The sequence below is a fragment of the Rhinolophus sinicus genome, linkage group LG06, assembly GCF_036562045.2.
Source record: "Rhinolophus sinicus isolate RSC01 linkage group LG06, ASM3656204v1, whole genome shotgun sequence".
NCBI classification, from domain to species: domain Eukaryota; kingdom Metazoa; phylum Chordata; class Mammalia; order Chiroptera; family Rhinolophidae; genus Rhinolophus; species Rhinolophus sinicus.
Genome location: NC_133756.1, coordinates 31997365 through 32012005, shown reverse-complemented (window position 1 = coordinate 32012005; position 14641 = coordinate 31997365). Strand labels below are relative to the sequence as shown.

At 40.5% G+C, this 14641-nt stretch overlaps 1 protein-coding gene across 1 annotated transcript in view; it reads right to left on the bottom strand.

Annotated features, from left to right (window-relative positions):
* Window positions 1-6259: 6259 nt before the first annotated feature.
* CACHD1 (cache domain containing 1) overlaps window positions 6260-14641 on the bottom strand; it is a 209999-nt gene continuing 201617 nt past the window's right edge. Inside the window, exon 27 of the mRNA XM_019731624.2 lies at window positions 6260-8292. Within this exon, the coding sequence (XP_019587183.1) occupies window positions 8054-8292 (239 nt within the window). The 3' untranslated portion in view covers window positions 6260-8053. The remainder of the gene's footprint in view (window positions 8293-14641) is intronic.

Sequence of the window (14641 nt, the reverse complement as noted above, 5' to 3'; positions counted from 1 at the left end):
ATGCTGCTGCTGAGTGCCATGCAACGGAAAGGCAGGGATCTTCAATACAGGAAGCGGCGTGTCAAACCTTAGTAACAGTGTGTGACAAGTTTCAACTTGTTCAGTGCAGTCAGTTGGGTGTGAGCTACAGTTGAGAGAAGGTGTGTTTAAAGTGTGCCGTAAATCATCCTCCATCATGACAATGCTCCATGTCACACATCGCTTCTGGTATGGCAATTTCTGTCACATAAAAACATTATGGTGTGTCCTCACTCACCTTATTCACTGGATCTGGCACTGAACGACTTCTAGCTCTACTCCAAAGTCAAAATAATTCAGGACATCGAAGCAATCATGACAGCGCAACTAAAGACACTCACGACAGAGGACTTCCAGAACTGCTTCAGAAAGTGGCAAGAACAATGGGATAAGTGTGTTCCAAGTGAGGCAGAGTATTTTGAGGATTAATGGCAATATGTGTTTTACTGTAATAATTTTTTAAAATTTAAACATTCACCGTATTGTTTGATCACATCTCGTAAAGAACAAATTGGTGGTTGCCTGAGATGGGGAGTGAAGGGTGGGTGAAATGGGTGAAGGGGGTCAAAAGGTACAAATTTCTGGTTATAAAATGAGTCAGTCATTTGGATATAATGTATAGCATGGTGACCATAGTTAAAATACTGTGTTGCATATTTGAAAGTGCCTAGGAGAGTGGATCTTGAAAGTTCTCATCATGAGAAAAAAATTTGTAGCTATGTATCGTGAAGGATGTTAACTGGACTTTACTGTGGTGATCATTTTGCAATATATACAAATATTGAATCATTCCCTTGTATGCCTGAACCTGTTATGTCAATTATACTTCAATTTAAAAAACGCAGTGTACTAATTTAGCAAATATTTTGGAGAAATCAATTTGCTTCATCTACTACTTGACCTACTGTATAATTATATGTTGTAACTGTAATTGTAAATGTAAGTATGGCTACAGTTGACACTCTAAAAATTTAATCTTTTAAACAAACATTTAAGGCCCTGTATAGTATAGGCCATGAGCATTACAAAGATCAATAAGAAATAGCTCTTGCCCTTAGAAAACTCAAGTCTAGTCAAGGTTATAAAAGAGTTCCTATGAAAATGCAGCCAACATCCAAGCGAAGATGACTAACTAGAAGCTCATGACTGTTGGTGCAGACGTCAGAGCTCTAGAAGATTCTAGGGCCAGAGCTCACTTTTTATCAGGCATAGGAGTGGGTAAGTGAGATTAAGGGAAGAAGTCGTGGAAGAAGTATTTAAATTGAGAATTGCTAAGGTGAGAGGAGCAGTTATTTCTCTTAAGAGTATTAGAGAACATGCTAGTAAATAAAAAAGCATGAGCATTCAGCCATAAGAAAGAAGGAAATCCTGCCATTTGCAATGACATGGATGGACCTTGAAGACATTATGCTAAGTGAAATCATCCAGACAGAGAAAGACAAATACTGCATGGTATCACTTATGTGTAAACTCAAAAAAAAAAAAAAAAAAAAAAAAAAGCCAAATTCATAGAAACGAGAGAGTAGCAAAGCGGCTGCCAGGGGCCGTGGGGGTCAGGAAAATAGGGAGAGTTGGTACAGGGTACCAACTTTCAGCTATAAGGTGAATAAGGTCTGAGGATCTAAAGTAAAATACGGTGACTATAGCTGACAACAATATTGTATAACTGAAATTTGCTAAGAGAGAACTTAAATGTTCTAAATAAACAAATAATGAAATGAGTGAATGAATGTATGTATGTATGTGTTAACTAAATGGGGAAATCGGGGGGGAACCCTTTTGCAACAAATGCATATATCAAATCATCATGATGTATACTTTAAATTTTATAATGTTAGATGTCCATTATACCCCAATCAGGCTGGGAAAAAAGTAAACACCACACATGCACAAAATGCATGAACAAAAACATGTAGCGCATCAAGAACGTCAGGTGTTAGGTCAGTAGACCAATTGGCTGGAACACAGCAGAGGTGTACAAAGCATAGCAGGATGAGGTTCTGAATTTCAGCAGAATATGAACTGAGGAGAATGCCAGTAAGAGGATTAGGTAGGTAAAGAGGTAAGACGGAAAAGCTCTTATATCTGCCTAATTAGAGCCAAATCATAGTATTAAACGAGTTAGCACATGAAAAGGCTTGACCGCAATGCCTGTGACTGAGCAAATGCTCAATGTGAGTCCAAGTCATTAGGAGTTACTGGGCTGAGGTGTGCAGGGTGAACAGGACACCACTAGCCATCTCACCACAATCATTGACTCTTTATTCCTTACTCTTGTCCCGAAACTGTTCCTGCTCGAGTCCCCAACCCATAAAGTAGTATCACAATTGATGTAATTGTCCAAGTCAAGAACCTCCCTTACCGCTCTCTATAACCATCCAAGCTCTGCTGTTCTTGCTTCCAAAACACGTTTCCACCATTCTGCTTTCCTCCATTTATACTGCTATGATCCTTCATTTCTTACCTAGACTTTTGCAATGGTTCCCTAGTCATATTTCCATTTTTGCTACCTTATGATCTATTTTCAACTCATAACGGCTTTTAAAAATATAAGCTCGCCCTCTCCTTTTATTATTTGTTTCAGATACACAGAACAACAGTTTAGACATTTATATACCTCAAATATTTTTTTACTTATTACAAAGTAATAACCTCAACAAGTCTATTACTCATTTGACACTGTACAGTTAAAATATTGACTATATTCCCTATGCTATAGTATATATCCTCGTGTTTACTTTTTATAGTTGACATTCAATATTATTTTATATTAGTTTCAGATGTACAGAGTAATAGTTAGATATTTATTAATTTTAGGTGATCCACCTGATAAGTCTAGTACCCATCTGCCCCTATACCTAGTTTTTACATTATTGACTATATTCTCACACTGTATTTCATATTCCCATGACTGTATTTTGACTATTAATTTGCACTTCCTAATCCCTTCACCTTTTCCACCCATTCCCCTAACCCCCCATCTAGCAACCATCAGTTTGTTCTCTTTTTTTGTTTTGTTTGTTAATTTATTCTGTTCTATAGCTTCCACAGATAAGTGAGATCAGATGGTATTTGTCTTTCTCAGTCTGACTTACTTCACTTAGAATAATACCCTCTAGGTCCATAATGTTGTTGCAAATGGTTTCATTATTTTTTATGGCAGAGTAACACCCCATTGTATAAATATACTGTAACTTCTTTATCCAATTATCTATTGATGAGCATTTCGGCTGTTTCCATATCTTGGCTATTGTGACTAGCGCTGCAGTAAACTTAAGGGTGCATATATTTTCTCGAATTAGTGTTTTGGATTTCTTTGGATAAGTACCCAGAAGTGGAATTGCTGAGTCATAAGGTAGTTCTATTTTTAATTTTTTGAGGAAACTCCATGTTTTCCACAGTGGCTGCATCAATCCTACCAACAGTGCACAAGGGCTCCCTTTTCTCCACATCCTCGCCAACAGTTGTCTGTTGATTTATTGATGATGGCCATTCTGACAGGTGTGTTACCCTCTCCTTTCTTAAAAGATCCCGTTGATGTCCCACTTTCTTCACCCTCCTCTTTTCTTCCATGGCCTATAAACTCCATCTTCCTATCTCTTCATTCTCATTAAATTTTACCTTCCCTTTGCTGGCCAATGCTCTAGACATGTTCTTTCCTATCTCAGAGTCACTGTATGTTCTATTTCCTCTGCCTGAAATGTTAACCTACCCACTGTCCCCTTGCCCTGCTGTCTCGCTTTCTCATTCTTTAGTAGCAGCTTTAATATCACCCTTTCAGATACTTTCCATGAGCATCTAAAGCAGTTTCCTTCTTTGTCTACACTCCATCTTTATGGATTATTTTGTCCATCACACTTCCTTTGCCTTTGCAGCAAAGAGCTATATTTGAAATTGTACTGATAATTTTGTATTTGTTTGTTTAATGCCTATATTAGAAGCTTTCAGGTACAGATATTAAAATGCCAACTCAAATGGTCTTACACAAATAAGGACCTTTCATTATCTCCCTAGTGGAAATCCAGGGGTTGGGTGGGATTCGAATTAGGTCACATGTTATGCCTGTCATCAGGAGGAATGTCTTACGGTGGTCACCTTGACTCTAAGCTCATGACCCAATAAATAGGATGAGTTTATGATGACTGTTGTAGGATTAATGAGAAATACAATTCTAGGATTGAAGTCAGCTCCTGGAATCACATTCACTGCTACACAAAGGAGGAAGAGTGGGATAAATACTGGGGAGTCAACCCTGTTGCCCACTTCCATCTGCATATTCAGTGAGAGAAGGGATCATTCTGCTTAATTCATTCCTGTGTACTCAGCTCCCAGCATAGTACCTGACATGTAGCAGGAGTTCAATGAATATTTGTTGAATAAACGAAGAATTGGAGAAAAGAGTCTAGAAACCAGTCTAGAGATCACTGATTCAGTGGAGGATGTAGACAGTTTACAAACCAGTCCCCCCAAAAAGGAAAGGGATAAAGGAATACAAGTGATATTTTTTACTCAGACTTTGGACTTCACCATTGACCAGATGTGAAATGAGACAAGGAGATGAACAAGTCCAAGACAGTTCTGAGCCTGGGATCAGAGACTTTGGTTTTAGCCGCCGGCCTCCTTGCTTTCAAATTTAGTGCTCTCCCATCTCAAGCAAGTACTGAAAAAGGGACTAAGGTGAACATTCTCAAATGGGGGAGATCCTGCCCACAAAGGGGTGAAAATTGATTCTTGGGGTAGAAAAGAAATCATATACTACAGTGGGTTGTAGCCCAACCTATCCAACAAAATCTTATCCCCAAGTATTTAATTTCTCATTATGGTGAATTTAAATTAAATTAAATTTTCTCCTGGAGGCAGGGGCAATACTGAATTAAAAATAAAAAGGTTAAGAAACACAGAATTAAGGGATGAAGAAGACACCCTGTGAGCAGTTTAGGACTGAGGGAGGTTGGAGAAAAAAACAGAAAAATCTCAAATTTATAAACATCCATATATATACTGACACACACCTTAGCTATTAAACAGACCATCTTATACAGTTATAAATAATGGCCATAAAAATGTATTTGTCAACTTGATTTTTTTACCGAAAAATAAAAAATTCTGAATATGGCATTGTATTTCTGCCAGGAAAATCATCACTCCTCCGTTCAGAAATAGACCAAAAAGGACCCAGATGAGACTGGGCTGGTCTGGTTTGATTTGATTATTCTACCAGATATACATTTTTAAAATATGTAATCATTAGAGCAGTCCATTGCCACAGGGAAACAAGCTTAAGTAACCTTCCAGGATTTCTTTCCACGTACCAGTCACTCTGACATGCAAAATATACCTGAGTAAATTTGACAGAGTTTTGCAAATAAAAATATTAATGAGGTTTAGTTGAGCATTCAAATTAAATCAAGAAGTAGAGGAAGGAAAACTACACTTTCCAAAATTTCTAAAATAAACCTATCTGAAAAGCAGATAAATATAATACCACGAGAACTGGTATGGGTCTGCACCCTTTTTTTTTTGGACCACAAATAGTAAATTCTCTTTTCTAGTTATATAGAACGACCGGTGACACCCTTAGCTCTTGGTGCTTGTCAGCACTGAAAAGCAATGTTGGTTGTCGGCATTAAGAGGCCTTAGTGACTGAGAAGGCATGGGTAGGACCTCCCTTCAGGAGTTTAGGGGAGACTCATGTTTAACAAAGCTGTGGTATTGCTGAGGCAAAAGGCAACAATACTGGCCGGTCATCATGATAAAAAAATTTCCAAAAATACATTTTTCCTTTTAAATAGCAAGAACATGAACAACAAATGTTTAAACAACATTATATGCAAGGCTTACAAACGAAGACAAAAGGGAACTTAGAAGATCAAAACTTGAACCCAAACTTCACAAACCTGTATGTCCTACTCTATAGGAAATATACAACACACACTTATGTTTTCTTATTCAGATAGTCAATCGTTTTCCCCTAAAGTTCAGGATAAGGGAGATACTTATCACAAAAGACACAAATGCATTTCTGTTATTATATTTGAGTATGCGGTAACAGACTTTATTTTTAAGCGCTAAATTTTGTGATTCTTTTCTTGAAAACACAAAGCCCACCCCCCAACCCCGATCAAGAAGCTAGTGTCATAACACAAAGGTTCTCAACTTTGGAACAACAACAAAAAAAACAACAACCCAGTATCCCATGGAGAGGTTTAATTTTCTGGGAAGACAGGAAAGTCATCCATTCTTTCCAGCAGTTAGAGAATACCGTTTATTCATTATTAATTACACAAATTTAGATGCTGAGGAAGGGGAGCTACATTCCACACATTTTGAAATATTTGCTTTTAATTTTGTCCCATTACATTCTTAAATTTCTTTGCATATTCAGGATGGTTGGGAAGCTCCTGAAGTTGACTACAGCCTTGAAAGGAGGCCTACTTTCAATTTGGCAACGGATCTGCTAGGTTACAAAGTGAATGCAATTTGCCTTGAGGCACAAGACGTGGTACATTAACAAATCACTACAACCACTAAAACTGTCCGTTCATACAGTTTATTCCACTAGACTGCAATTTTATACACAGTACGAAGGGGTTTCCTGATAGCACACATAGTTTACTTCCTGTACTGCTGAAGAACCAATTGTTTTTTTACATTATATCATAATACCCTATCATTAAAACATTATTCAGTGAATTTTTTCCCACTACATATAAATGGAGATTTACCACACACACGGTGCAAGAATGTCTTTATAACATATCGGAATCACAAAATGTGAATCTAAAATACATCACTGTAATTAGAACACTACTTTAAAATTACAATGCCCCATGTTACATCAGCCAGATTTGATTATTCTCCGTATACATCACAAAGCAGTTTGGTGGATAACTTCTTGGGTAACTGTCAGCAGCTTTGAACTACGATTTCAAAAGAAATCTTTAATATACAATCAAAATTTCAAATTTTAAAAACTTCTATGCAATCATCTCAGAATCAAAATGGGACATTTAAAAATTGATAGTCTCTGAAACAAGGAGAATAAATACAACCCTCTGTTAGCTGGAAGGCTGGGGTTGTAACATTAGGTTTCGTAGAAACCTAAGAAAAGTATTGCATGGGGAGTGGAAATGTGTGAAAAAGAAACATAAAATTTCTTTAAAATCTTCTTAGATTTCTCTGCCCCTCCCCGCCTCTGTCAAACACAGAGAAAGAATACTGCGTTACAAATAAAGACGTGTTTCCGTGAAATGATGGTCTAAAGAAAATGTATGTAAACAAGTCAGAGAGAAAGATTTCTTCATTTTCCCATTTTTGTGGAGTGGGGCAGTGGGGTAATACCAGTTAAATAACAAATAGAACTCCTTAGTCAAAGAACCACTTCATCACACACAAAACAGCTAGGGATAATTGCTGAAACATTTCTCACGTGTTTCCTTTTCTTTCCCCCAAAGTTTGAGAATGTTTGAAAGTTCAATAAATAGTAGAAAAATAATCCTTTTCTTAGAAATTTTGAGATGCCTCCTTTAGAGCTTACTATGCGTCCATACAGCAATGGTGGTAGCGAGGTACCGCTCAGAAACCAAGTGAAATCTCCAAAGCACACGTTTCTATTGGGCTGTGCCACATCCCCCTTCTCCCGTTGAGCACATTTTTCTCTCTTCCAGTTAAGGAGAGCCGAACGTTTCTGGCTCCTCGCAACATTCCTCTGGCTCAGCTCAACGAAGGTTCGCGATGTTTCGTCTCTATGTTTGGAGGTTTGCCTTCTGTTCCATTCCGTTAGGAGGATGGCAGGTTCATTAATCAGGCTAATTTCCCCTCCATTCCAGAACCAGCCTCGCACCTTCCCAAGTGGGATTGTGTTGTTGTTTCTCTTGTTGTCAAAACATGTGAACAGGCAGGAAATGAGTTCAACCACTCGGGACACAGCCTGAACACAAGGGGTTTCTTGCTGTGGGTTGTAGGCTGGCTCTTTTCCCCTCCAGAACGTTCTGTAGCTCCCAGATCCCGTCTTCTCCCCGAGGTGAGGGGACTGTTAGCACTCAGCATCCACGGTGTGGACCGTCACGGCCGCCTGTAAGTGGTGGCTGTGATGGAGCGTGGGGTGGTGCAGGCGGTAGTGGTGGAACTTGTTACTGAGGAGGGCCGCGGTCTGGGGCGGGGCGTCCAGGTCCAAGTCCTCGTCATGGTTCCCCACATCGACCCCAGCTGACAGGGGGTCATTGTTGCACGGAGGGTTTTCACTGTCTTCCTGGGGGCTCATGGTACTGTAGCCTAGAAAACGAACAAAACAAATAAGCAGCTGAGAGCTTCACGCTGAGGGGAGGAGACGTCACTTAAGATTTCTAGGGCACTGGTGTTTCTACCTTTGTGCTCTAAGGTGCAAACGCTTGCAGGCTGTCAGCGGACGGTGAAGTGGCTTATTTTTAAAGAGATCTTTTGTTGACTGTGTCTTTCTTAAAACAATTACACAAGAAATAACTAATCATTGTAGACAACTGACAACGTATGATAACAAAAAAATATATATATACAGGAACCCTTTCCCCAAACCAACAAAACAAAACCGAAAATGAGCTCACATCCCAGCTGAGCCATAGGTAACCACCAGTGGCATTTGGGGAACTATCCTGAGCTTCAAATTGCCTGAATATGATGCCACAGTGAGAAGGAAAACAGCAGCCCCTATTATCTGTACACAGGCTCCACCACGGCAGGCACTGATGTTATGTAATTCCTGCATACCAACAAGGCGTGTATTTTAATATCCATTTTACAGGTGAGGAAAACGACGATCAGACAGGTTAATGAACTTGCCTAACGTTCCAGTAATGAAACACTAACGCCACATCACACCCATAGCAACTAGCAAAGGAATCAACTATTCTCTGTGTGAGTTGGCTCACTGTACTTAAAGATTAATTTCTTCTGGTATTCTAAGTAATACATGTTTCAAAAGAAAATGCCCTTGCTGATCAAAGGATTCCATTCCAAGAACCATGGCATGTTTTAAATATTGCAAAAATCCCCTTTAAAATTTTTGAGAAGTGACAGCTCATTAATATTTCCGCTGCATCTACAGTTAGCATCAGTCAGCACTCACCCGTGGGTAGTGCTAGTCACACTTATGGCTGCAAAATTGATATGCTTGCATACAGCCAAGCAGGAATAGTTGGGGGGTGAAAAATGTACGCTCGATACAAAAATGAGAAGGGCAATTTTCTGTCCTCAATGAAACATTTCTCAAATGACAGAATTATTTAAGTCGGCCCAACACAACAAATATTTACTGGGCAACTGCTATGCACAAGACACCATGCTGGGGATTGCAGGAAACTCCAAGACGAAAACCTGGTCCCTGCACAAGGAGCTCAAAAGGTAGTGCTTGAGAAATAAAACAGGTGTAAACATAGCTCCATTCAATTATTCATTTATTGAAGACCAGTATGGGGCTGGAGGGGGAGACTATGAAACACGAATACGAGGGTCTCTTTTCCTTAAGGATTTCACAACCAAGTACGAGACAGATACTCGTGCAGCTAGGCTTACTGTAATGCAGATAAATAAAAGGTAAGGGCGATAATTGAGGTCTCACTGAAATCCAGAACAGGGAGTCACTACTTCTGGCTGGGCGAATGAGCAAGTTTCACAGAAGAACTCCTATTTTAGTTGGGCTTAAATGGATGAGTCGGAGGTTCATAAGTGGATATGAGTAAAAGAACAGATGAGCACAGCTAGAGGTGTAGAAACCTAAGGTCATTCCTGTAGCATGTGGCTAGGATGAGTGCTAGCACGTAGCTGGAGAATAGGGTAGATCTTAAGGGCCACGCCAAAGCTTAGAGAATGAACGGACAATACAAGATTCTGAGACCCCCCCACAAATGGCATGATCCTTTCTTTGTTTTAAAAAGGGAGTTCTTGTGGCAGTTTGGAAGATGAATAAAAAAAGAGAGAGGGGGAAGTTAGAAGGTTATTGCAATAGCCCAGATGAGAGACGAAGAATTAAAACTAGGGGTAGGGGACTGGACTGATTTAAAAGATATCTCAGGGGAGGAAATAATAGAAGTTGGTAAGCAATTAGATGTGGGCGGCTGTGGGAGTTGGGTGGTTAAAGGGAACTGTGACTCTGAGTCAGGGTAAGACAGGGAGACTCAGAGATCCCAAGTCTCAGGGAAGAAAATGAATTTTGTGTTTGTACACATTGATTTTGAGAGTCTGTGGGTCACAAATGTGGAGATCTCATGAGACGTCAGGGCAAAAGAGGGAGAATTCACTGATGTAGGTGATGTCATTAGTGAGTACCTTCTGGGTACCAGGTACCAGGCTAGGGGTTCAACAGAAAAAGGGGTGAGGGGAGGCCCCAGCTCTCGATAAGCCCAGTCAAGACACAGGTGCTAAAACAGAGGCCTCCCCAAAAAGAATACCAAAGCGGACTAACTTGGCTTTAGGAGACTTGAGGTGATGACTCTTAAGGTGGCCCTCACGGCGTTCATTAGGGAAAGAAAGCACTGGAGGAAAGGTGCTGCGGGAAGGGAGATGAGTATATGCAAAGACACAGTAGCCTCAAAGGCTCTAGTGGATTTGGGGAATGGTGAAAACTTGGTGTGTGGGAGGCAGGCAGACAGACGTGGGAGACGTGGCTGGACAGGCAGGCTAAGACCACATCGGCAAGGCTGGTTGAAGCTAGGAGTTCGGACTTAGTAACGGGAGGGAGGGAGGATGGCAACGACACAACCTGTGCTTTAAGGTGGTCCCTTATGGCAATGAGGGGGCTGGACAGGAGGAAAGGGGAGTCAGATGCTCAGAGGACAGGTGGCTGGAGCATCAGCCCCAGGGGACAACGAGGACCTGAAGAGGGACAGTAACAGTGTTTAAGGTGAGCAGCCACTGGCTTTAAGAGGCTGTTCAAGAGCAGAGGAGGCTGGATTTGGCGACTAAATGGATTTGCCTGGTGCAGATGGCAGAGGAGGTAACATCCTCGGGGAAGGTCAAGATTTCTAGGTTCAGAGGCTGGGGAACTTGTGATGCCTTCACTCAAGATTAAGAGGTCGGGAGCCAGAACGAGTTTCTCAGCTTTGTGGCTTTGGCAGTGCTAAATCTTAGAATGGAATACTGGATGGTAGGTTCTTAACCTCAGTTACAAAGTGCTATGTCTGCTTAAACCACCGTATGCTCTACATATAAGGGACTAAAGTGGAAAACGTGCTTTTAGCCAAACCCCAGTGCCTGTGTTGATTATTTTCGGCCAAGCTTCAGTACTAGGCTGTCTTCATCTTGCCTCCAAATACTCCCGGATCGCCTCCTGTCTCTGCCCATTGATATGCACCCACAGAAACTGGTAATTCATTTTCACATCCATGATATAAAATTCATGGAGGTCCTTCTGCCTGGCTCACCTTCCCACCTTCCCTCATCTTGCTATTGTGCTTCATGCTTCTGTTTCAAGGTCTTTCCTGGGAAGAATTCCCAAACCCCCAGTCCCCCCAGCCAATCCACATGGGGTCCGGTACCCCTTCTGAGAGTTTAAATGCCATTCTGTGCACATCTCTACCTTAGATTTTACTAAATTGTAATAAAACATAGGGCTGTCCTGTCTATCAGCAAACCCTTTCCTAAAGCGCAAGGACTTACTTATCTTTATACTCCTAATATTCAACACGATGGCTCACACAGCGCAGGCACTTAGTTAAAAAAAAAAATGACATACCACGTTCCCAAAGCAAAGGCATTAAATAATTTTTTTTGTTATCTGTGGTGACATTCACCAGTCTTTATAATAATGAAGACATTCTAGAATTCACTGAGCCCTGTCCAGGGATTCTGACTTAGGGTCCAGGGATACTCTGAGCCTGACTGGTCACAGCCCCACAGAGGTGGTAATGGTGCAGCTGTCCCTGAGGCAACTTCATGGCACCCTCCTCCCTTTCCCCTGATGCTTTCTGATGAGAACCTCAGCAGAAGTCCATCCATAGTGAACCCCTCACTCTGGGGCCATTCTGCTTAATTTGTTCAACCCCCTCTATAACTCACTCGGGCTTGCCCCTATCTCAGTAATTGATGAAAATCTGGAGGGAGGGAATAGGTAGTTGTGGAGAAGCAGGAGAGAGCCCAACACAAAACCCCCACTTAACAAATTAATTGAATGTTTACTCAGTGTGAGGCAATTCTGGTGAGTACTGGGAACCGTGATGAATAAGACAGACTTAGTCGGTGACTCACGGTGGAGGAAGCATTAGTTGAAACACAAAGGATATTTACAAACACTGCCAAAGGAAAAATTTCGTTACTGTCCAAAGGAATATGCGGAAAAATCTGTGCAAAGACGATCTCAAGCAAGAAATAGTCTTCAGGAAGGAGGTCAGGTGTCCATTAAGAATAGAAGAGCCCAGATTAGGCTTTTGTTCTTTGGTATTCGGCTTATATATTTAGCTGATGGTTCCTAAGAAACCTCTCCTGATGGTTAAGGATGTTAGGTCCCTTTGGGGACTCACTCACCACCCTGTGGTCACAGACAGTAACTGCAGGACAAAATCTGCACCTCTAGAAAATGGTCTCTGGTTGTGCTAGGTAGTTTTTGACCAGATTCCTAAGGTTCAGCATTTGCCTTTTGAATTCTTTTTGAATTTGCTTCACTAGGGGTACATTTCCCTTTTACAAAGAAAACATATTGTTTAATATACATATGCATAAGTTTTCTAATGAGATGGTAAGCAAAACATCGATTCACAAGGAACACATATATATTGGTGGTTTTTAACTTGAAAATAAACAGGTAGATGATAAGGCAGAACATGATATTTTAAAGACAAATAATAGGCAAAGTGGGTATATAATTAAAATTATAGGTAGTAACTGTTTTTAACCTCCACTTGTGACAATAACAGTTATTAGTGTTGAAAACAATCATTCTAAGTAGTCTCAGAATATTGACACAGGTAATTCTACTTTTCAAAAACTACTCTTACTTTGAGTAGAGTTTTTCTTAAGATACAAAAATTAAACTTAGATTCCTTTGAAACACAAAACTGTTGGCCACATGAAATAGTTCTAAATAAAAAATGCAGCCTGAAAGTTTCCAAGTTTAGCCTGGTAACATTTAGTGTTAATTCTAAGAACGTCACAAATTTGAACATACCACGAAAGTCTAGCCTGTTCAGTACTTACATGCTTATCTATTTTATTCTTTTGCGTTTCCTGTTGTATATCGGGCCCAAGGACTCTCATGGAAATTACCCTCGCTGGGTAGCAAATCAGGGTGCTACAGTCCTACCAGTTCAAGGTACAGCACTGAAGCCAATTTCCCCCTGGGGTCGTCCACAATTTACCTGCAGATAAAAGAGGACTATCTCCTCATCTTCTTCTTTGTTCCACGTCTTTAAGGAAGCTGTCATATTCAGCCTTTTATCAGTTTTATGAATATATGCATTCATTTACGCTTCCTCCTAGACTGTGAATTCCTCGAGGGCAGAGTGGGTATGCAGGTGGGGAGGTCAGCTCTGAGCTCATGCTTGCCACACATTATTTCATTGAATCCTCACAACTTTACCGGGCAGGAATTTCTAATCCTGTTTTAATAATTAGGAAACTGAGGTCCAAAGTAATTTTGCTAAGGTCTCACAACTTATAAAGAAGGGGAAAGGCGGGTTTCCAAGGAAGCTCTGCTGGACTGTATCCTATAAGCTCTTCTCCACCACACGGCCTCGCAGAAATGATGTCTCCCATTCTCCAACCCTCCCCTGTGCCTAGTGAATAGCAGACACTGAAGCAGTAACCAAATAGGAGAATACACAGATGAGTGAGAAGCTGCTGACAGAACAATTAGATTAGATCCTTGTTTTAATGTGTACATGAGGTTTATCCTCCAGGCATTACAGGGACATTAACTTGATGCCACCAATTTAATGACCCATCACCTGGGTTCAGGGATATGACAACATATAGTTAAATGCTATTGATTTTTGTGGTGCATTTGGAATTATGTGGAATGTCAATGTTTTCCACTCCTTTTAGTGTTGCATTCTGTCTGCGCGAAAAACTACTTTTCACTCCTTGGGGATAACAGGGATCCAATTATTGTGAAAAATGAAAGAAAGCAAGCCCTTAGCTAGACTCCTTGGCTTTCAGATACTGACACTGCACTGTTCCTTTTATCTAAGCTGTTGCTTCATATGCCATTTTACTAAGACAATGAGAGAGCTAATGGACCATCATCAACGTCACTCAGAATTCCAATTTTGTATTGAAGCAATTTCTGTGTGTGTGTGTGTGTGGGGGGGAGGCAGGGCATGTAAGGGAAGGGAGAGGGAGAGAGAGAGAGAGAGAGAAAGAGAGAGAGAGAGAGAGAGAGAGAGAGAGAGAGAGAGAAAGGACTCAGTATTTCTGCTGAATAAGAAATTATGTCTGTTGAACTTTAGTAGCCTCAAACCTGTTTTGTTATTCAAAGGAGAAGAGGCACAGAACTGCCTGGCAGAATGCATTTATGAATGTTCAAAGGTTTTTAGGGAAAAAAGGCAGAAAGTCAAAGAAATTGAAAAATTTAAGTTCTGCTTTGACTCTCCATAGAAACCCAAAGTTTCTATTTAGTTGGCGGGAACAATGTCATTCAAAGACCAAATTAACTCTC